Genomic DNA, 26,066 nt, shown 5'->3' with positions numbered 1-26,066 from the left:
AGGTGGATTAAGTAACGTTTTTTTCGTGAAATTCAAAATGAAAAGTGGCTTATTTACTTTTATTTGAACTATTCTTTCTCGATTTCAAAGCATATACGATAGTACTGGAATGATTATAATAATATTGTGCGATTTGAATTGTTTGCTTAATTTTTTTAAACAAATTTCCTTTTCTTAGTAAATTTTAGTCTTTTAATTTATTTTTTTGCATGTTTATGGGAGAGTGGGGGGACTGGATCGAAGTAAGCCTTCGCTGTCAATTTCCTCCCACAATTTCGTTTCAAAAAGTGCCGTTATTTCTGCCGTTATCCAGTGGAGAAGGTGGTGGTCGCGGTAAAGGCGTCCTGACGGTGGTTTCCAGCGTGACTTCAGGAGCACATCTTTCTGGATCTCATCGGCGGATGGTGATCTTCATCTGGTGCGTTTCCTCGAACAACCATTGGGTCCGTCGGTGACGTTTTCAAACTCGGCGAAAATTTGTATCATCAACCATCTGGCTGTTTCAAGTTTGTCGACGGATCGGAAGTTAATCAAATCGGACCACTCCTGATACTGAAGATGAAGCTGGTATTGAAGATGCATAATTTGGTGAGCCCGTTCTTGTTATAGTACAAAAAAAAAAACTTTCACTTATACGCTAACATTCACTCATTCTACTAAAGACTAACTACGCCAATTTCCACTAAATACGCGGTAGGGTGTTCCCTTGGGTGTTCGCTGTGAGTTGTGGATTGCCTGCTTCTCTAATAAAGGTTTGACTGGGGGGCATGCTTATTAATTTCTCGTCGCTCCATACCCTCAGTGACTTGATGGGAACAAGGGCGTTTATGCAAAGTGTCCCTACACCCGCTACAAATTACCGGCGCTTGGGGAGGGAAGCGGGAAACCATTTTGTTCTATGCGCCGGTATTTGTAGCATAAAAATTCGTGCGAAAAAACTTATGCACGTGGGTGTACAGATTACGGAGTAAAAGATGATCGAATTGTTCACCTAGCGCTCACATGTGTTTCGGGACCAAGTTGCCTGCGGGTTTGGGGATCATACATACATACATACATTTATGGGAAACTCACAAAACTATGAACGTTTTGCATGAATTGAAAGCTTAAACATTCAACCACAGACAAACAGACGGGACACTCGAGTGCGGAACCATCGTCCTTCAATAACCGAGCCAAAAACGGTTATTTCAAATGCAATTTAGCTTCGGCATCCACTCACCCGGCGCTGATGGCGCTGCTGTCGTGACAGCTCACCCGTCTTTTCTCAGTGTGTGTGATGTGTTTTTGTTGTTGTTGATGATGATGTTTTGTTGTTGTTGATGATGGTGTCAGGAGTAATGGTTCGAGGTTTCGATGGAGAAGGAATGTTGGACAAAACTTGGAAGCAACGGGGAGGACCAGTGGTTTGGTCTCTGTCGTTGCGGTTGTGGTGCGTCGTTGCTGGTGCTGCCGCATGATTTGGCTCATGAGGTTCTGCCATTGAAAACGGAACCGACCCACCGTCATCTTCGGCCGTCGGTGTTAATTTTTACTATTATTTCATCGAGTACTGACGATCAGAAACAACAATTATTTCAATCAGCTGTTGATGTTTACAATCGTTGAGGCTTGCTTGTCTCACGCATACACTGACATGACACAGGACAGTAATGGGTTTGTATTGGTATGTTTGGGCTGCGCTTCGGCATCAGCTCACCAGGCAGCGCTGGCGTCGTCGTTATATGGTGGTTTGATGAAGGACGATGGATTTCAAAAATAATTTGTATGAAGAGTCACGTCTGTTTGTCTGTGATTCAACTATGTTTGGCTGATAAGAATATTTTATCAGATGAACTCTTCGAATCATGTCAAGCGTTTGGAAAAAAAAAATTATATCGGCATTTTCAAAATGTTAGGCGTAACTTGATCCCTCTTTCAACATTTTGAAGAAATCTTAAGCAAAATGTTTCTTATTCATACAAACTTTTGATTTGCTATAGAAAACGGAATCGACGTAACACCTTATAATGTGGCCCTCTTCAACCTTGCGGTTTCGTCAACGGATCCACAGGCGTGTATCGTTCTTTTTGCGACAAGACTTCGCCTCCCGGGTCTCCTAAGTGTGAAGGTATGGCACGGGGAGAGGGATTTGCTATAGGTTACAGCAATTTCACATAAAACCTGTACGTTTGTGTTCAAAATAGAACAAGTATAGTATGTAAAATATTTAAAAAACTTAAAATATATTTTTTTTGAGACAAAAATTGATCACGTTACAAAAGCTGGTAATTTATGTTTACAAAACATTTCAAAAATAGTTCAAAACTGCAGTAAGTCATGTACCTACAACTATACTAAAGGAAACTATGTACGAAAAACTAAACCAATTGATTAAGCTTGAGGTTGATTGTAAAAATAGTATGACGATAAATGTATGCGAAAGTTTTGTAGTTGATAAGTTTATTAAATAATTGATGCTAAAAAATATTTTTTAGAATTTTTTCAAAGTGTTTTCTATGCATATCAAAATAAAGAAAAAAGATCTCTTGAAGTTTTTTGCAACACTTTTTAGAAAAATGTGTGAAACTCAATCCAAACATTTTTTAATTTAACTTTCTAGAAAAGAGCTAATTTTTACTCACATGCTAAAGAGATACAGGCTTGGGATCAAGTGTCCCCGTGGATCAAGTCTCTCCACTCTCCCCTATATTCTAGACAACATAAGCAAACGAGAGTGAGGACTTGATCGTCTTTTTGTATCTCTCCCAATTTACAGAAATTTTTTGAGTTTTAGCACAAGTCAGAACCTAACTAACGAGAAACAACCCAGGGATCGGAGCTCTTCATTCTCACATATGCTCATATCCTGTAGCAAAAAAAAAAATAATTTGTGAATGCCATCTAATAAATCGGAATTTCATTACACTATGAGCAATGATAGAGGGTGAGATATGGAAAATGTTTGTTTGTTTACCACTTTCTGCTTAGCATTGTAGCTTAGATGGCTTGTCGACGGGTTGCAAAAGTAAAACAAATAGAAAAGGGAAATAAATCTGAAACTGTTGTATAATTCTTAAAACAAAACTTTATTCACCTAGCAAAAACCAGCTTTAACCTATAAATTAGTGTTGATCGGTCCCACTGTTACACCTTTCAGTCCTTCCACACGGCCAGCGTAAAGTAGAGTGCCACGGCAAAGGCTAGAACTCCCACACCGAGAAGCGCGTACGCGGTGTAAATTCCAGCATTCCGCAGGGTATCGATTTGCTGTTGCAAGAGGAAATGATATATTAATTGATTGCTCAAAATTTGATATTTTTGTTTGGCTTACCACTAAGTCGTCGATGACATCTTGCGTGAGCACGACCCGTTGTTCGACCCAGAACGCCGGCATCACAACGTCCGGAACTCCGTTCGTTACACTGAAAGGATGTAGTTTTTAGGGCTGTTTGTTTGAAGAGTAATGAAGCTGAACACTTACGCTAGGCCGTAATCCTTAACGTCAACGTTGTACTGCAAGCGGCCGTTAACGGTCATTGGGATTCCGGAGAACGGATGCAGTGCGTAGCGGAACTCGTGGGCATTGCGCATCGGGCTCAATCCGGATACCCGATTCAGGTAGCTCGGGTCGGCCAGATAGAAGTGTGGGAAGCTGACCAACAGCGGAGCTCCGAAGTTACATCCGGATACGTCGAACATGCCGGGTTTAAGGGCCGGACACTGGTCCACCGGGGCCGTGCATTGGCACTCCGTTTCCGGGAAGGTGTGTCCGTTGTCGAAGACACGGTTATCGCCGACCCAGACCTTGCCTTCCAGATCGTTCAGCACGAAATCACCGTCGTACTTCAGGGTGAGGGCGCTGCACAAATCGGTAATGAAGAGGATAAAGTCTCCGGGGTTGTTGATTTGGGAGCTGGTCATCGGAGGGTTCACCTGGCCGGTTGAGCCACGGACTTGGCCGCAGACTCCACGGTAGTGTGGGACCGTAGGTGCGTTGTTCCAGGTGACCATTTGGCCGGTAGCTGTCCACGAGTCCGTTCCGGTTCGCATCCGGAAGATTCCGTCGTACTCTACGCTGGTGTTTCGCTCGATAAAGTACCCGAAACCGTCCCAATCGGGAAGCTCAATCTCTCCGGCCAAATCGGGCAGCTCAGCAAGGAGTCCTTGAAGTGCCGCCAAAAGCCTATCTTCGACTCCGTCAAAGAGAATGTCCTTCACGAGAACGTTCGGATATGCAATGCCATCAACCAAGTTGTTGGCATTGATTATAATGTCGAGCAGTCCTGTCAACATTGGGTCGTTCATCTCCTTTACCAACTTGCCGACCGTCTGTAAGAAATTGAGCTATTAGTTACTATTCTATTCAACCCTCCCAAGATCATTACCATGAGAATCGTATGAGGAGTGGTCACCCTATCGGTGTAGAAATCTCCAGTTGACTGCTCCGGAATGTAGTGCCATGTGCGCTTCTGCTGGAAGGTTATCGTGTCATCGGTATTGAAGTTGACGTTAGCCCTGTCGTGAGTCTCCAGGAAGACGTACGGGCCACGCTGGACAAAGTTTGGTCGAACGTTGGGATCCGTAATAGCCTCCGGGTTTGTCCAGTCCCAAAAGTAAATGTCGAAATACATTGGCACTTCGGGCTTTCGCCAGTTTTCGTACACTTCTGAACCAGGCTGCATCACAAATTCCTGCAAACAACAACGACTTAAGCATGACCATGAACAGTTAAGTACCTCACTTCTCATATTACACTTCTCGCCACCGAATTCACAATCGCCGGCCATCCGAACCCGAAGAATGCGGCCAAGGCGAAGATTCCGACCACACCCACCCAGGTCCCTACTTTCTTCGCGGTGTTGGAACAGTTGCAGCAGCAGCACATCCTGTTGATTGCTGATTGTCCGTGGTCAACACGCCTCAGACGTCTGACCTTAAGTGAGTCAAGTCGAAGCGGCGAGTCGCACTTTTTCCTGAAATACCAATTCGAAGGTTAATCCCGTGCCGAAATCCAGCCGAGATATGGCAGTCAAATTTTTCTTGCTTCGGTCACCAACCGTCGTCTCCTTACAATGGCCGTACGTAGATATGGCGGGAAATTGTGGGTATCGATGAAGGGGGTAACTCAGACCGTAATCTGGGTGGAGCTTATCTCGGTTGGGGCCCCACAGAGGTTGCCAATCAAACTGTTGGTACATTTAAAGCTCGTTTTACCGATTGACTATAAATCAATTAAGATTATGTATACAGAGATGATGCATTTGTGAAATTGGTGATTGCTTAAGACCGTAAGCCTTGAACTGTGAACCTGTACCTAGCCCGTGTTACCTAATGTACATATCGAGTACATATCGCGGGAAGCTGGATTATTTGGAAATTACCAAACTGATAAGATTTTTTTGCTGGTAATCTAAATACAGAACCATTGTTCTTCAAATCGTAAATAAGGTGATTTAGAAATGTACACTACTCTGCACGTTGTTTTCAAGTCTATCAACATTTTCGACGATGCTCCTCCCAAGCAAAAGGGGTCAAGAAATAGCCCTACGAACAGCGGAACAAAGGAGAGTGAACGATTTATTGGAGCTTTTCTTCATCCTCTCTGGTTTGCATTCGCTGCCGCTTGTCGTAATTTTCCTTGACCAGTCCCTTACCAAGCGTGTATACCGCCTAAGGTGTTAAAAGGTATCATCGTTCATTTCCCGGGCGGCTATATGTCGCCATGTTTGTTTCGAAGAAACTTTAAGATACTGATCCAAAATGCATCATAAAAAAAATAACAAAATTACGCTCAAACATTTTTCATATGGTTATTTATTTTTTAATTCAAATTTTCTATTCTGTATTTAAAGCCAAAACTTTATGTATTCAAAAGTCATTTCCACCAAATTCTTGCATGTTTGACAAATTGAGAACTCGGTTCTAATTCAGTTCAAAAAGTTCTGACTTGAAAAAACATGTTTTGAAAACACTTTTTAGAAGGTGTAATCGAACGCCAAAGTGCTGATATGTCAACATTAGGTGCACGATGGAATTGCATGCCGTTCCCCTACCATTTTTTTTTTTGATAAACACAACAAATAAAAAATGGATACTTAGGGTGCTAAATAATTACCGAAATTGTCACGTCATACCTGTATCACCGTTGGGGGTTCGTAGAAGAAATCCGTTCCATTCGTTTCGTCGAATAATGTTTTAGTCCGAACACTTGAAGTGGACACGGCTGCTGACACGCATGGGCGTTTTAGCACTGAATTAGCTTTGACCAGTGGTAATCGCTTTTAACTACCGCGTCTCCGTTGTCCGGGGGTAAATACAATAAAACAAAACCCCATATCAGATCTTATCTATCGGGTATCGATAGAACAGGAGGCATTTAGATCGTCTTGTGATAAGTTATCACGAACTCAGGCCCCCGCGTAGAAAACATTTACTTTTGTAGAATAAACGGCAGCGTTGTGGCATTTACCTGGCCTCGTTCCATCAATCCGTAACATCAGTTTAGTAGTCTAACTGATCGAATGTATTGCAGTTGGCAAATGTTTCTTCCAATGTGTGAATTATAAATTTATGATCATCTCGCATAACCACTCAGTTTTCATATTTGTATTATCACAAATTGTGTACCGTCAGCAGGGATGACATTGGGTCTAAAGGGTGAGATTAGATCATACAAAAATGCAGAAATTTGTATGAACCAATCTTACCCTCCAAACCATTGTCACCCCTGATGACGCTACTTAATTAAACAATAATTTTCATCTTGCCATCTGAGAACAAGAGTTGAGACATTGAAGCCTGCACAAAATGGCGTTGTTAACTCAATTTGACCCAAAATATGCGAAAAAAAAAGTTTTATTGTTTATAGGCTGTATAACTTCTTTATATAAAATTCATCCCTTCAAACCCTAATTTTTCTTACAAAATGCAGCATCGATCAGAAAAAAAATTTCAAATTTTTTTTTTATTTTCACATAAAACGGGATTACGCAAGATAATTATTTTCGAATATTTTTGAACGATTTTTTGTCAACAAGTCGTAATTTTCCGAACAAGTTTCTAGATGAAGAATCAAATTTAAAACCAACAAGTACTTAATTTTTGTTTTCATGTATAATGCACCTAAAAGTGATGTGTTATTTAAAAAGTAATATTTTTACCAGTAGCTCGAACAAAATCTCGAAAATACTGTCAACTGGAAAGATACGACCATTTTAATTACTTTTTAAAATTGAAATCAAAATTTTCAACTCGTTTTGATATGTTTTTTTTTTCAATTGAAAGTTTCCTAACAACTGTTTCAAAATATCTTAAATAATAGCTATTTCAGACATTTTAAAGCAAAAAATTGTACTCAAGTCTGTTTATTTTCAAGAAAAATAAATGTGTGCAAAAAAAATTTAAAAAAATACGGATTTTGGAAAACGTTAACCTTTTTTGTGAAAAAAAAAAGATAATTCTCGATTAAATTTTCAAAAGGCCCTATCTGCATAGGAAACCCATGAGGGATAGGTTGTTTTGAAAATTTAATCTAGAATTTCAAAATCTAAAAAAAAAAAATCCCGTTTACCTATTTTGCCTTCCTCACCTCAATGAGGAAAGGCTATCCAGGTTTTTAAGCGAAGATGGCGCAGTAAAAATGTGGCTGTCATGCCTTGGCACACTTTTTCCGTAATGTTGGTACCACTGCGTGATTTTGACATTTCGGGCGTTCACCATTCGAACGCCATCTTCGCTTAAAAACCTCGATAAAATCACTCGAAAAATGAACTTCTTTATTCGACCTCGTAGACCCACCTTCACGTATACCTATCGACTCAGATTCAAATTCTGAACAAATGTCTGTGCGTGTGTCTGGATGTGAGTCCGTGCACCGAAAAATATGCACACGATTATTTCCGGACTGGCTGAACCGATTTGGACCGTTTTGGACTCATTCGATCCGCCTTGGGGTCCCATAAGACCCTAGTTAATTGTATGAAGCTTAGAAAAGTACTTCAAAAGTTATGCTAAAAAACTATTTCAGCTAAACTTCGGAAGATTGTAAAAAGGGTGGTTTTTGTCAGAAACTCCGTCATGCTATAGATTGTTAGAAAGGTATTTGAAAGACCTTTCCAACGCATTCAAAAGATAGAAGATCTGACAACCCCATCAAAAGTTATGAGCACTTAACGGCTATTTATACAATTTTTTGAGGCTGAATCTCAAATATGTTGATGAACAAGTTTTCTTGATCTACCATGCGACCCATCGTTGGATAGGTAATCAAAGACCTTTCCAATGAGCCCAAAAGATTGAAGATCTGACTACCCTATCAAAAGTTATAAGTACTTTAGTGCTTTTAATACACTTTTTTGAAGCCTGATCTCAGATATTTTGATAAAAAAATAAGTGTTATTTATACACTTTTTTGAGGCTGTGTAGTGTATTCACTTTATGAATGCAAGGAAGGCACCAAACACCTGAAGGTGGATTAAGTAACGTTTTTTAATAATATTCAAACAATGACAACTCCGCCGAATCATCAATCACATCGATCAGAAAATTCCTTCTGAAGATACAGATTTTCGAATAGGATCTGTTAGTTGTATTTAGTATTTGTCATTAAAAGCCCAACGGTGAGCTAAAATTGGTTCAGCCGTTCCGTTTTTACACCCTATTTCGGATAGTACCACCCTAAACGTCAAATAATTGGTTTAATTACATTGGCCAATTTTACATAAAAGTACGTTTGACACCAAATTTCCAAACCATCAACATTTCAGGCTGCAAATGATTGAAAAACGCGTGTTTTTATAATGTTCAAAAATTGAAGGGGTCGTGCCGCCCCTCGGTCACGAGATATCGAAAACTGAAGTTCGAATTTATGATCAGGGACAAAAGTTATCCCTTGGGACAAAGTTTTGGCGGTGTTGGCGGAGAAAGACCCATGGTTAGTTCGAGATAGTTGGGACTTTCTTTCAACCACAAAAAAAATCAAAAACTCCAAATGTGTCGTACAATCATAACATCATCGGCTTTGAGCTCTTTCTTGTTTTCTTTTTTATTTTGTAGATAGATCAAAAGCTAAGATATACTAAACATTACGCGTTTACATTGTGTTTTGTTTTGTTTGATTGATATAATGGTTGTTTTGTTCGAGTGGTTAGCTTTCTAACTAAAGTAAAAATATTTAAAACGCTGACGCTTGACAATGAAATGGGGGATCTTGGAATAACTTTTGTTTTATAATCCATTTTAGAACCTCGCAAGTCTCTCTCTTGAGAGAGAATCCTTTTCCGTAAAGATAATACTTCGTTTTATTTTTTCTGCTTCGCTGTCTCAAAGAGCTTTTGTTTTTTTCAAGAGAAGCGTTTTTAAAAATAGATTTAAATAGTTTATACATCTTTATAAAAATAAGTATCTCTGTGTATGGGTGTGTATGTGTGTTTTTTTCTTGTTCTTATTGTTTCCGCTCATACAACCATCATTAGCAACACATTCGAAAAAAAGGGTCATTCATTACTTTGTATTCAGATCGTTCAGGATGCTTAGCACAATCAACGTACACTAAACTATATCATCAGCTCGTTTCACAGTTTAGTTAGTTTCGATATACCTCTCGTGTCATACAACTAGGTCAACCAAACCGTTGGATTTATTGTGTTTGTGTTTTTTTTTATAAATACGGAAATGCGTAGGGTTCGAGCGTGTAACATTTGTTCAATATATTTTAATATTTATTTTCTTTTCAAAAAGAACCTGATAATAAACAAACATGAGTGTTGACATTCACTGCGAATCGAGGTCGCTCCGCCTTCTAGCAATTCTCAATATTTCTTTTCAGTACGATCACGCAAAGAGTTACTTTTTTGTAATGTTCGCATTTTAAAATATCCGGTTTTAATTTTACTTTTGGCTTAGACTACAGTTGCTAACAGTGTTTAAAAATGTTTTTCTTTTAATCGTTAGATTTTAATGCGTTTACAGAGCTACACCAACCAACCAACCAACACAAACACACGCGTTCTGCTGGTTGTTGGATGAAAAGCGCCTAACATTGCGTGGGGGACCAAGATTTGAGGACATGCTGCACTACGATATTTTACATCAAATTTTACACTTTTGGTTCACCAATCAAATCAACAATTAACGAAGACGACGACGACCCCGGCGCTTACGGTTTTGGCCCATTTCCCAGGTTCTGCTCCTGCAGTTCGATCTTTATCCGGATATCTTCCCGCTTCTGCTGGATTTGCAACAGTTCCTCGCTCAGGTCGCTGCATATCCTCAACAGCAGCAGGTTCTGCTCCTTCAGGTGCTTCAGCACGTCCGGTCCGTGCGCCTTTTCGCTGCCCTTGAAGCGCACGTGGCGTAGGCTATCGCTGAGCAGCGAGATTCGCTTCTCGTACTCGTGCGACGAGGACTCGACACTGCGCGACGCAACCAGGGGCGGTGGCGGCGGCTGCGTTGGCGATTGAGATCCACGAAGCTGCTGCTGCGACGGCTTCCGGTACACCTCGAAGGCACTGTTGTGGGGTGCCGTCTGGATTGAGGGACCGCCGCCGCCACCGGTTAAGCTGCCGCCACGCGTCGAATGGGTCATGTTGCCGCTGGCGTCCAGGTGGATCGTGGTGACGTTGTTTTCCGCAGAACTCTGTGAAAAGGAGCGAGGATTAGACACAGGGTGGGTGAGGTCCCATGGTTATAACCAGATTTCCATTTTAAAATTCCCGGAGCCATACAACTGGCCTGTATCTAGAAAATTTGGCTCATTTCTATCGAAAACTATAGTAAACAAACAAAAATACTAAAAAAAAACACTACGCAAGACAAATTAAACGCGCGATCCGCTGCTCGCAATCGATCGTTGAAACTGGGAGAATTATAAGCACTTATCACTCCACAAAATGGACGCCCAAAATCACGATTCAAAAACGAAAATAACTGAAAAACACACGAATAAACCTGCTTGCAAGCGACTGAAATTAACATGTTATTTTGTAACACAATAACTTCGACGAGCACAACCGGCGGCGTGCCTTCCGATCAACGATGATGAAGGAAGGACTGATTTCATCACTGCTAGAGCAGCAACAAAAAATTACAGAGATGCTTACCAATCGTGTTCCGTCGGGCGCCATCGAGTTGGGGAATTGTGCGAAATCGGCAAACCCGGGATGGTTCTCAGCCGTGGGAGTTACACGCGGCGGGACTTCCGGCGGCGGAGGCATCCGCATTTGGTCCTCGAGCTGCTTCGTAAGTGCTGCGTTTGCGTTGCTCAGCTTCAGCTTGTTCAGATCTAGGCTGCTGCTCCGGGTGTGCCGATGCTGGGTCGGCCTGGGAGGTGGCAACGGTGGCGGAGGTTGATCCTTCTTGTTGCTGGCACTGTTCGTTACGTTGCAAACGGCGACCGGATAGCTGGCCACCGTGGCGGTACTGTTGATGATACTGTTGAAGGTGGCCGGATCGAGCGAGGTGGTCATTGCTGGTGCCGGCTCGACGCCTCCGGTCGTTGACGTAATACTTGGTTCCCGCTGGGGTGGCGGCGGAATTGCTCCGAAACCCTTCGACGGGGGTTTCTTCGGCTGGGGTCTCTGAATGGCGCGCAAATCACCGCTGGTCAGCGAATCGCGTGGAGTTTGTATGTGTTGAGGATGTAGCTGCTGCTGGTGCGCTAGCTGCTGCTTCGGACTGCCGTCGTCCCGTTGTACGATCAGCACTCCACCATCGCCGGCGACGCTGTAAACTAGGCTGCTACTGTCGGCGACGGCGGCTTCCGCACCTGGAAGGAAATCAACCGTGTGAGAAGGTTTGCTGCTATTGAACGACAGTGGGAAACACCCTACCGACAGGAGTTACACGAAGTGGCACTGGATGTAGAATTTGTGGATTGGACTCAATTGCCTGCGTTGTACGCTGCATGTCAAAGTTTACCGGCTTTGGCCCAGGACTAGATACATTTGATGTAGGAGATTCCGTGAATTTGGTCCATTCTTTACTGGAGGTGTTCCAATCCTGAAACGAAGAAATGTAAATTTAAAGAAATGCTGCGTTGACGAGTTCCGAACCCACCTTATTGTTCAACGTATTTGGAGGAGTAATCGGCTTGCTGGCCTGCGACGGAGGCGATGCAATGTTGGTCGGTGTTTTCCGACCACTAGCTACCTTTACACTTCCCGTGGTCGATGAGATCGTCGGAGGACTCTCCGATTCGCCGGCGTTGCTTTTCGAGTGACCAAACTTCAGCGGTTCCGGATGGGGCAAAATCCGCTTGTATTCTTTCGTATCAACCAGACTCGATACCTTGCCAGCACTATCAGTGTTATCGTCGCTCTCCAGATGAAGCAGGTCGGCCTCCTCAGGCTGAGATTCCCGCACGTGGTTCCCTGAGGCATCACCCCCGGCACTATTCACACCGGAAGCAGAACCTCCACTATGCTGCTTCGGCAAGCTGCCTCCTCCCGTGCCAGCAAATAGTGAATGCTGCAGCAGCGTTGGCATCAGACACGGTGGCAGGGAGGCCGGAACGGGAATGTTGTTCCGTCGCAGGACCACCAAGTGCATGGCGGCAGTAAACTCGGCCAGGTTTAGCGCCCCATCCCGGGTCACGTCGCACATTTGCCAAATGTGGCGTAGCTCCTCGATGGGGATACGAGATTTTTCGAAAAATACCCTAAAAAAAGGAGAAGGATATTGAGCAATGCGCATTTGAAACGACGGTGGCCTAGGTGGGTGTCGGAAAAACGGGAATAAGTTGTGAGATTGCATTACTTTTTTTAATCGGATCAATAGCATGATTTCCTGACATCATTTTTGTCAAAATATTTGAGATCCAGCTTCAAAAAATGTGTATAATGAACACATGACACAAATTTTTACGCCAAAACAGAAGTGAATAAATTTATGTTACACTGTATTTGATTACAAACGCTAAAATCGGGATATTTTCGAAAAAAAAAATATATTTTTAAATATTTGAAACAACATAAACTTTGTGGGGGTGTCGTCCATACGGGTCTCAATACATTTTTTGCAGCAGACCATACAAAAATTCTGTAATTCTGAATTCATCTAATCGTAATCCGATGAAAAATCACACTGCACGGACCGGTGGCCGGAGTACGGGCCACGGGAAGATCCGGATTTGATTAACACTGTACAGCCCAAATTTTTATTTCGAAAATTTTTATTTTTCCCGTGTTCAGGAGGTAATTTTGAGCAATTTTTGTTTTACGAAAAACTTTACTTCTCTTGTTTTATGCGTCTTGTTTTGTTTTTAGTATTTTAATTTGCATTTATCTTGTTTAGTTAATGTATGTTTTTGGTAGTATTTGGCTCATTCTACCACCTCCTATCATTACATTTTGCCTATCTATTTTTTTTTTTCATGTTTTTACAGTCACTTTTTCCATTTTTTGCTTGTTTTTCAAATTTTTGCTTTAGAATCGCAACATTATCAGTTGAATTGTAAAAAAATACGTAGAGGCATAGTCTGGGACATTACTGCATACTTCTTTTTACTTAAAATATTGGAAATGCTAGCAAAAAACAAAAAAACTTTTAAAAATATGTTTTAAAATGTATATATTTTTTTTATAAAATTTAGATTTTTTTTTTAATTGCTATTACACATTTCGGTCGTAATTTCTCGATGGCAAGTCGTCTTTGTCGATGGTAGATCAAATTCTGATTATCGAGAAATCTCGATCGTGTCAAGAAATTACGATCGAAGCGCTGAAAATGTCAGGGGTCATGACGCGAAATCGGCGACGCTGACACGAATTTTTGAGATCCATTCACTAAAACGCAAAACCGTAACATAAACAAACCCGGCGCAGTCGTGAGTGCCCTAGCTCATTGAGCAGCTGCAATGCGAGGCAGTAGTCGACCAACGCTCATTCGACGTTGCACGCACACACATAAAGAAACAAGTTTTTACACAAAAAGTTCGTATTTATGCGTGGAAATGTAATTTTGAATATAAGTTATGGTTGTTTTAAGTGTTTTGCACAGTCTACAACAATTAAATTGTTTGAAAATAGTCAAAATAGTGTTTAAAGAGGATTTTACGAGTCAGTCATATGACACGAATTGAGTGAGTGTAGCTCATTTTTTCACGTCTCTCATTCACCAGCAGCCGACCGGCACAAGTCAGGCGGCAGGGGTTGAATAGACAAAGTAGGCTTGCAGTCCCATGCTAGCAGTGAACTGACATTTTGGTTTGCCTCATGTGTACGCTGGGTTGGAAACTTTTTGCAGGCCTGATCATTACCACGGTACTTACCTAGCAACTTGTCCACTGACCAGCCCATGAACGTCCGGCTGGATGGTCCGAAACTGTTTCAGGTAGTACTCTTTCTGCGTTTGTGATATCTGATAAAAGTACTCCAGGTCAATCTCCTGATCCTCGTCGCTGCTATGCTTATCGGAAGATTCCTCCTCCGTGCCGAGAAGCTGCCGCTGTTCCTCGCAGACCAGTCCTTGCCAAAGGGTCTGGTTTGCCCACGGCCGTTCCGCTACACTGTTCGTTGGCGTTGGACTATCACTCGCCGTGCTCCAAGCTTCCGGAGAGCCCGACCCGCCAACCCCGCCGACGCCACTGTTCCTGCCAGTGCCCTCACCAACCAGCTTACCACCGCCGTGTCCCTTCACGTTCACGATGTGATGCCGTTCCGCGGACCGTAGCATCGAATCGTCATTGTGGTCCACCTCCGAGTCCGTGCTGGGTTGGTCCGAGTTGGTCACGTCGCCTCCGCTCGTGGACACGATGTCCATCCGTTCACGACTGCTGCTGCCACTGCTGGTTGTCGTCACCGTCGTCGCCGTCGTTGTTGCGAGCAGTTCAATGAGATCTCGACCACTTTTGATGCCGTAATGGCCGTTCCGTTCGGGTAGGACTCCACCGGTAGCAATTGACGCGGCCGACACGGCACTACTGACCGAGGGGGGAAGCGTCGTTGGCGAATCGATCCAACTGAACTGGGGCAGCGGCAGGGTCATCGTCGACGTTAGGATCTCCTCGCGTAGTGGCACCGATGCTTGGTAGGCCGCAATCAGCTTCAAACACCCGTAAAACTGCTGCCGCGAGAGATGTAACGCAGTCTGTGGAACACCAACCAGCGATGTTATCTGCAAGTGATAAGAACAAACCAGAGAGTGCTCAATGATTGTGGACTAAAACAACGTTTTTTTTGGGTTTTAATAAAGTTCTCAGCTGTAAGCCCTGAACACGAAGAAGAAGACGACGAGGACTACGTCAAGTGCTATTCACCTGCGAGCGAGCACAACAACAATAATGATTCCGATAAAGTACCACACACCGGTACTAACCGTAACGGCGCACACTCTGTCCCGCAGGCGGTCGTAAAAATAGCAAAGTAATACTGATGTACCTACAACAATATGCCACAAACCACCACCACCGGCAGCGGTAGATAGATAGTACAGAATGCATCATCGCGCAGTTTCCGAATAAAATTGGCGAGATGAGAGAATGAAATAAAACAACGAACGACACCAGCACCAGCCTTTCATACAACAACGTATAAAAGGTCGCAACATTGACCTGCTGCTGCTGTTGCTCCTCTTGCATCACATCTCACTTCTTCACACACATCCGTCCTTTGCGCCAGATTATTCAATACAGAAGAGGCCGATCAGGTGTCGGTCGTCGGTCTCTCTAGCTTGCTCATCATTTGATTTCCGCCCGTGCGTTGGATGTCGACGCGCAAGCCGTGTCACACACTCTCGGGGTTAGTAGTGAGTCAATCAAAGTGGTGACACAGGAAAAGCAGAGCAGCGCGGTGCAAGTTGTTGAACCTTGTTTATTTTGCATCATGTTTTTTATTTTTTTTTTTTTATTTGAATTTTGAATTTATTTGAGTTGCTTTATTTATGAAACCACTTTCGTTGGCATCGTAGCTCGGAAGGCATCGATTTTGATAAAGTTCGATGCATCACAACATTTTGTACGAGGGAGATGCGGTTGATCTAGATTTTTAACCCTATCTAGGGTGGTTTTGAAAAGAAGAACTCGACGGTAACATTTCAAAAGGCATCATGTACATTTTGACACTTTCTGTGTTATTGCATATTCTGATAGTACTCCTAATAAGCTACCTCTACACCTAAAATGAGCAAAAGTCACTCCAGTAAAGTCTGTTTAATCATGATTTTAAATAAAGTATCATAAACAAAATCTAGGCAATCAGCGGTCCCTGTTTATATAGCCCTGTCAACCTGTCAAATAAAAGACTACATGAACCTCGTGACGAAAAAAAAGCATCATGAAAAAAGCGCCATGTACATTCGGCGAAGGAAAAACGAATCATAACAAAGCGTCCCCCTCAATGACAGCAGGGTGATATAGACGCTGGTGATTTCAAAAGAAGTTATGTTTGTTTTTCTCAAATAAAATTACGGATATAATGTTTTATTGAATTTGGATGATCAAGTATCAATAAAAGCAACGTTTTTCATCGTTTTTTTTTATCATTAGAACATCTTATTTTGCTTTTATTTTAAAACGGAAATTGAAAATGGATGCTCAACATTTAAATGCGTTTTTCTCAAAAAGGATGGTGTATACACACACAAAAAAATATTACGGTAATGACAAAAGTAACTTACTTTTGAATTAAAAAGTTGTTAAAATTTGCTACATTAAAAGTTTTTTTCTTGTTTTGAAAATGAAAACTTTTACTGCTACAGTTTTTGAAAATCTCATTGCTCACTGATTTAAAAGTTTTTACTTTTAATTCGACTGTAAAATTTCTTTCATTTTGACGTTCTCGTGTAACCGTGTACGCCTAAGTCGCAAATGTAAACAAACACTTTGGTGGGTCCGGTGGTGCTGGTGAGTCTAGGACGCAGCCAGGACTCGGACACGGAAACCTTCGTGAGCCAAACAGCAGCAGCGGAACGCCTTCGAAGGAGGGTGGTGCAGGAGCGGGACGAGGTCGAGTGCTCGAAAAGGACAAGGCCAGCTTCCTGCAGGAACTGCAGCTGTTCCACGGCCGGAATTCCTAAGAAGGAAGCTTGGGTGTTTTGTGGGGTTTGTGATTGATTTTGTTTGTTTTTGTAGGATGAGAGGTAGGAATGTGGATTCGCACCGGTTGTATTGGGTGGTGGTGGCCCGGGATTGAAGGTCAATTCGCGTGAGGACTGGGGCGAGATCATCGAGGAGATGGCGCTGCCGAAGCGTTGCGTGAACATCGAGATTGCGTTGAAGAAGATTAACTTCCGGTTTTTGGACAAGTACGCGAAAGTTTATTTTCACGATGGGCCTCCGACGAAGAGGAGGACGACGAAAAGCTACATAATCGGAGGTGGTCAGCGCAGATGTTGCACTCGGTGCCGGCGGTTTACTGCACCGGAGAGTATTGAGAATGTGTGCAGTGGCTAGCCAACTTCACTTACTTTCCATCTCTTTTAGCAACTTCCCGCCCACAAACACTCACGTCGCGACGGCGCAGCTTCAGCCGAATGAATCTGGACAGAGAGCCAAAAAAAAAAACGAATTAGGATTACGTGCTCAAAATCGAACTCCGTTCCGAGGGCCTCATCAACTCCATGTTCCGGATGCGCTTCCAGGATCGGGAACTCCCCGTTCAGGCACTTTACTTTCCAGCCGGGAAACGTCGACCACCCTTCCCGAATCAATGGCCAACTCCTCTAAGACTGTCCTGATTGAGGCCGGAAACGTGACCATCGTGTTACACTGCTGTCGCGTCGAAGCCTCCATCCGGAACCGACCAAACTGAGGTATTCGGAAGTGACCGGTGGCGTACCGTATGAAGCAGAAGCTAGTGGAGAAGCGATAAATACATAAAAAAGTATTTTTCTAACATACTGTTTAATTTTTTTTAAATAAATGTAAAAAACCAAGCACATTTTTCTGAAATTATCCCTGTACTGCTAAATGTTGTGTATTCTTACCATAAAAGGTTTCTTTTCCAAATAAAAGTAAAATACTTTTACCAATACAACGATTTTGTTCCATAAATGCATGGTAGTATCAAAAACTTTCCAACTTTTAAATTGAAAAGTTTGAACTTTCTACGAATATTCACCAACGTGAACTTTTAATCCAACGAACGATCTTTTTAAATTTAGAGTAATTTTTTTTTGTGTGCATGATGCATTTTGAAATGTTGGCATCGAACTCTTAAAATTTAAGAACACTTCGGTTTTCAACCTGCGACTAATATAACATCATAACTATAAGATGACACTATGAAGAGGAATGTGGGGTAAGACGACTATATGGGACAATAAGGTGTAAAATGGTTGCATGGAAAAATATATAAAAAAAAACGAAGTTGACTTTATAGCTGTCGGCCACCATTGCTAGTACCAACCACTAGTGTCTTCCTTTTAACTACAAGGACTTCGCCGCCCTGGGCTCCTAAGTGTTTGAGTACGGCACGGAGCGACGGCGCCGAATATATATATTTACACAAAGAATTTTAGAGCGCCCGCGGGATACGAACCGGCGACCTCTGGATTGTGAGTCCAGTGCGCGGTCCGATTGATCCACACGGGCGGGACAAAAATATAAAGTTGTCCAAATTTTGTGAGCACAGCAACTTTTCAGTTCCTTTTGGGGTCCTGAACAACTCCCCAAAGTTAGGGAACGTATGATTCAGTCCTCACTTTGCGCAAAGAGAGTAAATTTTCTGTGGAAGTTTGTATGAAAAAACCATTTTTTGGAATTTGCTATTTAATAAAATCCACGTGACACGCTATATTAAAACCAGATTAATCACGTTGCCGCAATATTAACACAGAGGGTACACTGACAATTTATTTTTGACCCCGTAACGCGGTACACGTCTCGTTTGGCTGTCTGTCTTTTTTCATATCTCTTTGTTAAAACCTCACTTGTCGGTTCGGTTGCTTTTAAGTAGCTCTACATTTTTTGGAAAAGTGTATGGTGCTAACTTGCTCCTTAAAAAAGACACATCGTTCTCAAAACTGCTTTAAACGTTCGAGTACGAACTTGGTAAAACATAAAATGATAGAATCCTCAATTTGACTCATTATTCATACCATCAGATTGGGTAGTTAGATCTTCATAATCCAGGGCACTTATGTGCTTACAACTTTTGATAGGGTTGTCAGATCAAACTTTTCAATACATTTCTAAAAATGTTTAATATGGTAGGTTTCAATTTCAATTTATTTTATTAGTAAATAATCAATTTACAGTTCCGTATTTCATATAATCTAATAGAGTTTTGGAGTTCCTTTCAACTATGATTTGAACTATAATTCATTTTGAAGTAATTGGATATTCTAAAAATGGATTCGGCAAGAGAAGGAAAAAAATAAAAAATAAACCTTCTAGATTTGCTAAGGAAAAGGATAGAAATAGAAAAGCTTAAAACTAAATCACATTATGTTTTGTCTATTGACGTCGAAAAACTTCACTACACAAGGCAGCTTATCCGTTGTAGATGTACTTCATCATCAGCTCACTTGGAATTGTTCTGCCTCGTTTCGGCAGGCAAGAAAGCGCGTGAGCATCTCTCCAGCAAGGGCGAAAAACTCAGGAAGCGTGAAGATATCGACGGTAACATTTCAAAAGGCATCATGTACATTTTGACACTTTCTGGGTTATTGCATATTCTGAAAGTACTCCTAATAAACTACCTCTCCACCAAAAATGAGCAAAAGTTACTTCAGTAAAGTCTGTTTAATCATGATTTTAAATAAAGTAACATAAACAAAATCTCTGCCATCAGCAGTCCCTGTTTATATAGCCCTGTCAACCTGTCAAACAAAAGACTACATGAACCCCGTGACGAAAAAAAAGCAACATTAACAAAGCGCCATGTACATTCGGCGAAGAAAAACGAATCATAACAAAGCGTCCCCCTCAATGACAGCAGGGTGATATAGACGTTGGTGATTTCAAAAGATGTTATGTTTGTTTTTCTCAAATAAAATTACGGAAATAATGTTTTATATAATTTAGATGATCAAGTATCAATAAAAGCAACGTTTTTCATCGTTTGTTATCATTCGAACATCTTATTTTGCTTTTATATTAAAATGGGAATTGAAAATGGATGCTCAACATTCAAATGCGTTTTTCTCAAAACGCATGGTTTGTACATGATGCTTTTTGAAATGTTGGCGTCGATATCATCACCGGTAACATCAGCTTGTCCCGGGGGAGAACCGCCCCCAGAAGCGGCTACTCTAGCGTACGAACCTCCCCGACCGGGAGGGAACGCTGGGTTGGTCGATGGAACCGCTCCTACGCCAGCTGCTGCAGCGGTCGAGCTCGAAGTCTTCGGAGGTTGTCGGGACGCTGGCGCTTTCTTCTTCTTGTACTGCTCCTCGATGTCCTTTTTCCGCGCGGCACAGCCACGGAAATTCGCCGTGTGGTTTCCACCACAATTGGCGCACTTGACACGCGCTTTGTGCTGCTGGGCGTTTTCTCCCAGCTGTTCTTTTCGCGGAAGACTGCACCTTTCGGTGAAGTGGGTCTCACCGCACTTTACGCACCGGGGCGAAAGATTGCAGTTTCTTGAACCGTGTCCGAATTTTTGACAGCGGTGGCATTGCTGCTGTCACTGTCGGTGTTGTTTTCATCTCCACTCAGTATCTCAAATTCGTTGCTGGTGGGAACGTTGGAAGTGGTTGTTGTCATAGTGCTGGTGGACTGCTGCTGCTGCTGGCCGGAAGCAAGGCTGTATATCATAGGTACTCGCGATCTTGCTTTGCATTAGTGTGAGTGCATGACTCCGTGCCCCTAAAACCAAAACAATAACAAACGAACAATGGACCGTGCCAGGAAAACAAAAACATAAACAATGTCAGTGTCAGTGGAGTGAGAGAGTCAGAGATAACGATTTTGACAGCCGCACTCAATCGCGAGTACCTTAGGTAGAAAGCCATGGGCCGGAAGTGCTTCCGGATGCCCGGGTCGATTGTCTTGTCCGTACTGGGGACTCACGTGGACGGTATAACACGTGTAAAAATGAAGGATCGGTGACGTTACCGGGCACGCTCCCGTGCGCGATGGCGGTCGATGCGGCGTTGGTGTGTTTACCTTTCTGCACTCTGCCGGTAGATGAACTTCGCGAGTTTTTCGAGGCCGCACTCGAACTGCCTCGGCCACGGCCGGCCCTTGGCATGCTGGATGAGCAAACTCGCGGATATTCACGGTTAATTACGGCGAAAAAATCGAAAAGTTTGAAGAGCTCCGAACACTTGACTGTTGCTGGCTGGTGTTGCCTGTCCCGATGATGGTAGGTTTTCTTCACGGTTTTCTTGCAAAAAAACACAATTTTTACAATCTTCCGGACTTTTGTTAATTAGGTTTTACGCCGACTCGATTTGGAGGTTAGAATGGAGTGCACTGTTTACATGGACTTAGCACAGTTCGATGCGCTCGTCGATTTTGTTCGGGGAAATTCGTCGACAATCGACGAAGACCATGTAAACAGTGCACACGAGCTGTCAAATGACGTCACGGTGTAAAACCTAATATCGTTTCAATAGCGAAATATACTGCCCCTGATCGCATAAATGTCCCATATGCATTTTCATCGTTTTTGAGTTGTTGATGCAGTTTGATTCAAAATCAACATTTACTTCTAGAAATCAAGATGAAATCCAGTTTTTTCGCGAAAACTTAACACGTAGCCTTATGTGTGGGACAAACTTCAAATGCGTTTTTCTCAGTTTGCTGTTTTTGCATATTAGACATTTATGCGAACATGGGCAGTATAGGACCCCAAGACGGATCGAATGAGACCAAAACAGACAAAATCGGTTGAGCCAGTGCCGAGATAAACCAGTACATTTTTTTTATCAACAGCCGCCACACGCACAGACATACCGTCATCTGAGGTGAATCGGGACTACAGTCTGAATAGGGACAGCAGTGTTTAGAGCACTTAAAGGTTTTAAACTTGGAAATGGATGTACACATTTTGTTGGTCTGAGTCTGTTCTATCCGAAACCAACCAGAAAAATCAAAATATTGTGCTCTACGTGGTTAAAACTGCTGTCCCAATTCGCCCATGTGTCCCAATTCGCCCCAGTTGACGGTATGCTCAGAATTTGTTTCTGAGTCGATATGTATACGTGAAGGTGGAATTAAGAATTTAATTTTTCGAGTGATTTTATATCCGGCCAAGAAAAAATCAAATGGGCAGCAACGGATGCGAAAGCTAGCCAGAACGGGCGCCTCAAAAAAAAAACGCTTTTACTCTCTTTCTGCCGTTCGTTAAGCTCTTTCTTGGCTCCAAAGAGGGTGAAATTATTGGGATTATGCGGCACAGATGGTATTGTTCCGATTCACAACACTATCAAATAACTGTTGTTGATGTTATCACAAGTTTTAACCTAACAAGTTCATATTTAAAACCATCCTGAACATGAGTATAACATATTTTCGAGCCCCCACCCTCCCCCCTTCAAAATTTGTCCGTAAAGTTAGGGGGCAAACAAAAATATTTTTCCAAAAAAACTTTATAATTTCAATGAAAATAGAAGTTTAAGCAACTGTAAAAAATTTGCAACGGTTTTATGATGTTTTCACTGCTTTTAGTAAGTATTAGTAAAGTATTAAAGTGTTTCAAACATAAGGTTTTTGTTCAATTTTAGTCTCGATTTAAATACCTTGTAGCTCGATTTGAGTACTTATATTTTTCAAAGTTTGATTTTTATAAATAGGTCTTTGAATTTTATAAATAGTCATATAATATCTCGCTTAATATTTCAAAAGGGCTTATGTACATAGGAAACCCATAACGCATTGGTTGTTTTGAAAAAGTAATCAAGATATAATCCGAATCCGATCCGAAAATATATGTTTGAAAAGTCAAATTGTGTATATAAAACCATTAATAATTGCATGCCAACGCCAATGAAAAAATCCTAAGTATGGAATGATTGTACTTTCATGTGAGTCATTTTAAATGTTACGTTGTTGCGTGATTATAACTCAATGCTGCGTAGGAGTTGGATAATTTCTGACGTACGTTTTGTTTTTTTAATATGTATAAATGTTTTGTTTCCCAAAAACTTACAAGTGGAATTGAATGTTCAAATTTGAGTTTTATGCAAAACCATGGCAAAATTCTGTTTTGATGCTTCTAATTATTTCTAAACACAACTTTATTCTGAAAAGGACTTGAAAGTCAGCAAGGTAGTTACGAGCAAACTTCATCATACGGTAATAGTTTTTGACGCAATCCAAACCAAACCCAAAAGCCTTCCCCCTGCCGTGCGATGCCCTCTTTCCCATATCACTTACCTTGTTAATTATTTCGTTGGACAGATTCGCCGATCGGAACAGCGAGGTGGCTTTGAGGGCCGGAATCTTGCCGCTGCTATCGTAGTTGGAGGAGGATTTCTCCGCCGATTCGCTGCAGATTTTGAACAGATCATTGTAGTAGCGCAGCTCCGCCTCCGACAGCTCATCCATTTTATTTTTAATCTAATCTTTCGGGAATTTACTGCACCAGATCCTGCGGTGAGGGAATGAATTTTCGTGTCACTTTAATGATATTTTGCGGGCGTCGTTCTCGGCGTCGCACAAATCTGGCCACTAGGAATTGCGCTAATTAGCAAAATTTGCACTTTTAACACTTTTTATCTTTATTTTTTGCACACTTACAGCTGCTCCCTTTCTCAGCTGTTGGGGAGTTTTTTTTTAATGCACAGCGCCTGATAGGAACAGCAGGGAAAGGTGGAGTGGAGAGAAGAAAAGTCTTCCGACGACCCCTTCGAAAATTAAGCACTGTTTTACACCAGATGCACCACGAAGGGGCGAATTTGTCACCACTGCTTACGAGCGCACACTATTTTTAGCACAATTTACATGCAATGCACTGTGTCGCGAAACAATTTGGACCAATTTTATAAAGGATTTTCAGCCTATTTCCGCACTGCCACACCAAACTTGTTCCTGATGACTCTAGCTGCTGCTGAAACTAGTTATTTTGCTGCTGCCATCATTTTGCTTCACTCGCGATGACAGATGACAACTTGCGTGGATGCAGGGGTGTGACTTGATGGGGTTGATTTGCGCAACGGAATGTCAAAATGTGTGAATTCGATTAAATGTCGCTCTTGAGCTAGCTCTTGAGGGTTTTATTTTGCAGTTTACTGCTTAAGTTTTAACCTAGATCTGCAGCAGTTTCAATAATAATTCCGCAATCATTATTAACTTTTTTTCTATTTTTACAAGCTGCAGCAACCATTTCGGCAACCCCCTGTTCTGACATCAAATATCAAACCAATGCGTTTCATGGAAGGTGAGGCTACTTTGTTATGCACGCAAAACGGACATTAGGTATAAATTCCTAATTTTTAGGTATAATCGAACCTGACTGCAATAAGGTATTTTATTACTAATCGGCTATTAGTAATAAAATTACTAATAGCGTTTTAGTACGAGAATTCCTATATTTTAGGTATAATTGTAGAACCAAAATACCTTAATTTTAGGTATTTTCTGGAAAAGTGAGGGAACCAAAATTACTAATATTTAGGTATAATCCAAGATGGCGGACCATGGTTATTCCTTATTTCTAGGTATAAATACCTAAATTTGAGGTATTTTCTGGAAAAGTGAGGGATCCAGAATTACTGATATTCAGGTATAATCAAAGATGGCGGACCATGATTATTCCTAATTTTTAGGTATAAAAACCTAAATTTGAGGTATTTTCTGGAAAAGTGAGGGATCCAAAATTACTGATATTCAGGTATAATCCAAGATGGCGGACCATTATTATTCCTAATTTTTAGGAATAAATACCTAAATTCGAGGTATTTTCAGAAAAAGTGAGGGATCCAAAATTACTAATATTTAGGTATTATCCAAGATGGCGGACCATGGTTTTTCCTTATTTCTAGGTATATATACCTAAATTTGAGGTATTTTCTGGAAAAGTGAGGGATCCAAAATTACTGACATTCAGGTATAATCCAAGATGGCGGACCATTATTATTCCTAATTTTTAGGAATAAATACCTAAATTCGAGGTATTTTCAGAAAAAGTGAGGGATCCAAAATTACTAATATTTAGGTATTATCCAAGATGGCGGACCATGGTTATTCCTTATTTCTAGGTATATATACCTAAATTTGAGGTATTTTCTGGAAAAGTGAGGGATCCAAAATTACTGACATTCAGGTATAATCCAAGATGGCGGACCATTATTATTCCTAATTTTTAGTAATAAATACCTAAATTCGAGGTATTTTCAGAAAAAGTGAGGTATCCAAAATTACTAATATTTAGGTATTATCCAAGATGGCGGACCATGGTTATTCCTTATTTCTAGGTATATATACCTAAATTTGAGGTATTTTCTGGAAAAGTGAGGGATCCAAAATTACTGACATTCAGGTATAATCCAAGATGGCGGACCATTATTATTCCTAATTTTTAGGAATAAATACCTAAATTCGAGGTATTTTCTGGAAAAGTGAGGGATCCAAAATTACTGACATTCAGGTATAATCCAATATGGCGGACCATGATTATTCCTTATTTCTAGGAATAAATACATAAATTTGAGGTATTTTCCGGAAAAGTGAGGGATCCAAAATTACTGATATTCAGGTATAATCAAAGATGGCGGACCATGATTATTCCTAATTTTTAGGTATAAAAAACTAAATTTGAGGTATTTTCTGGAAAAGTGAGGGATCCAAAATTACTGATAATCAGGTATAATCAAAGATGGCGGACCATGATTATTCCTTATTTCTAGGCATAAATACCTAAATTTGAGGTATTTTCTAGAAAAGTGAGGGATCGAAAATTACTTATACTTAAGAATAATCAAAGATCAAATTAGGTATTATCCAAGAGATATGTAGGCAGAAGAAAACAAGGGTTTATATGATATTAATATTTTTATTTATATCAAACACAACTATTTTATAAATGTTCTCACTTAAAAATAAATATTAAAATTTAAATTATATTTTGTTTTTTCAATGTATCTATATATTTAATATTAAATTTATCTTTTTTATATATATATTTTGGTTTTTTTATGTTTTAATTTTTTAATAGTTAAATATTTTAGTATTTTAATATTTCAATAGTTTAATATTTTAATAT

The 26,066-nt window shown here is 41.1% G+C and overlaps 2 protein-coding genes across 7 annotated transcripts; both read right to left on the bottom strand.

Annotated features, from left to right (window-relative positions):
- Window positions 1-3,030: 3,030 nt before the first annotated feature.
- On the bottom strand, window positions 3,031-6,274 carry LOC120427697 (protein croquemort-like). Of its 3 annotated transcripts, none has more exons than XM_052708424.1 (7): window positions 6,117-6,247; window positions 5,040-5,168; window positions 4,736-4,955; window positions 4,368-4,673; window positions 3,464-4,311; window positions 3,314-3,404; window positions 3,031-3,249 (listed from the first exon to the last, which is right to left on the bottom strand). In XM_052708424.1, exons 3-7 carry the CDS (start codon window positions 4,865-4,867, stop codon window positions 3,136-3,138), a joined length of 1,491 nt encoding a protein of 496 aa, XP_052564384.1. In that variant the 5' UTR covers window positions 4,868-4,955; window positions 5,040-5,168; window positions 6,117-6,247; the 3' UTR covers window positions 3,031-3,135. The 3 variants fall into 3 exon arrangements, with proteins under 3 accessions (XP_052564384.1, XP_039448530.1, XP_039448528.1); XM_039592596.2 differs by having other exon boundaries at window positions 5,054-5,168; XM_039592594.2 differs by lacking the exon at window positions 5,040-5,168 and having other exon boundaries at window positions 6,117-6,274.
- Window positions 6,275-8,974: 2,700 nt separating this feature from the next.
- On the bottom strand, window positions 8,975-23,950 carry LOC120427685 (ralBP1-associated Eps domain-containing protein 1). 4 transcript variants are annotated; one of them, XM_039592573.2, is made up of 7 exons: window positions 23,603-23,950; window positions 23,240-23,533; window positions 14,249-15,093; window positions 12,037-12,637; window positions 11,811-11,979; window positions 11,082-11,746; window positions 8,975-10,618 (listed from the first exon to the last, which is right to left on the bottom strand). In XM_039592573.2, the coding sequence occupies exons 2-7, from the start codon at window positions 23,408-23,410 to the stop codon at window positions 10,139-10,141; spliced, it is 2,931 nt and encodes a 976-aa protein (XP_039448507.1). In that variant the 5' UTR covers window positions 23,411-23,533; window positions 23,603-23,950; the 3' UTR covers window positions 8,975-10,138. The 4 variants fall into 4 exon arrangements, with proteins under 4 accessions (XP_039448507.1, XP_039448506.1, XP_039448508.1 ...); XM_039592572.2 differs by having other exon boundaries at window positions 23,240-23,453; XM_039592574.2 differs by having other exon boundaries at window positions 23,240-23,453; window positions 23,768-23,950.
- Window positions 23,951-26,066: the final 2,116 nt, after the last annotated feature.

The sequence above is a fragment of the Culex pipiens genome, chromosome 2 (genome assembly GCF_016801865.2).
Source record: "Culex pipiens pallens isolate TS chromosome 2, TS_CPP_V2, whole genome shotgun sequence".
NCBI classification, from domain to species: Eukaryota; Metazoa; Arthropoda; class Insecta; order Diptera; family Culicidae; genus Culex; species Culex pipiens.
The sequence above is the reverse complement of the archived record's forward strand: the minus strand, read 5'-3'. Positions and strand labels throughout refer to the sequence as shown.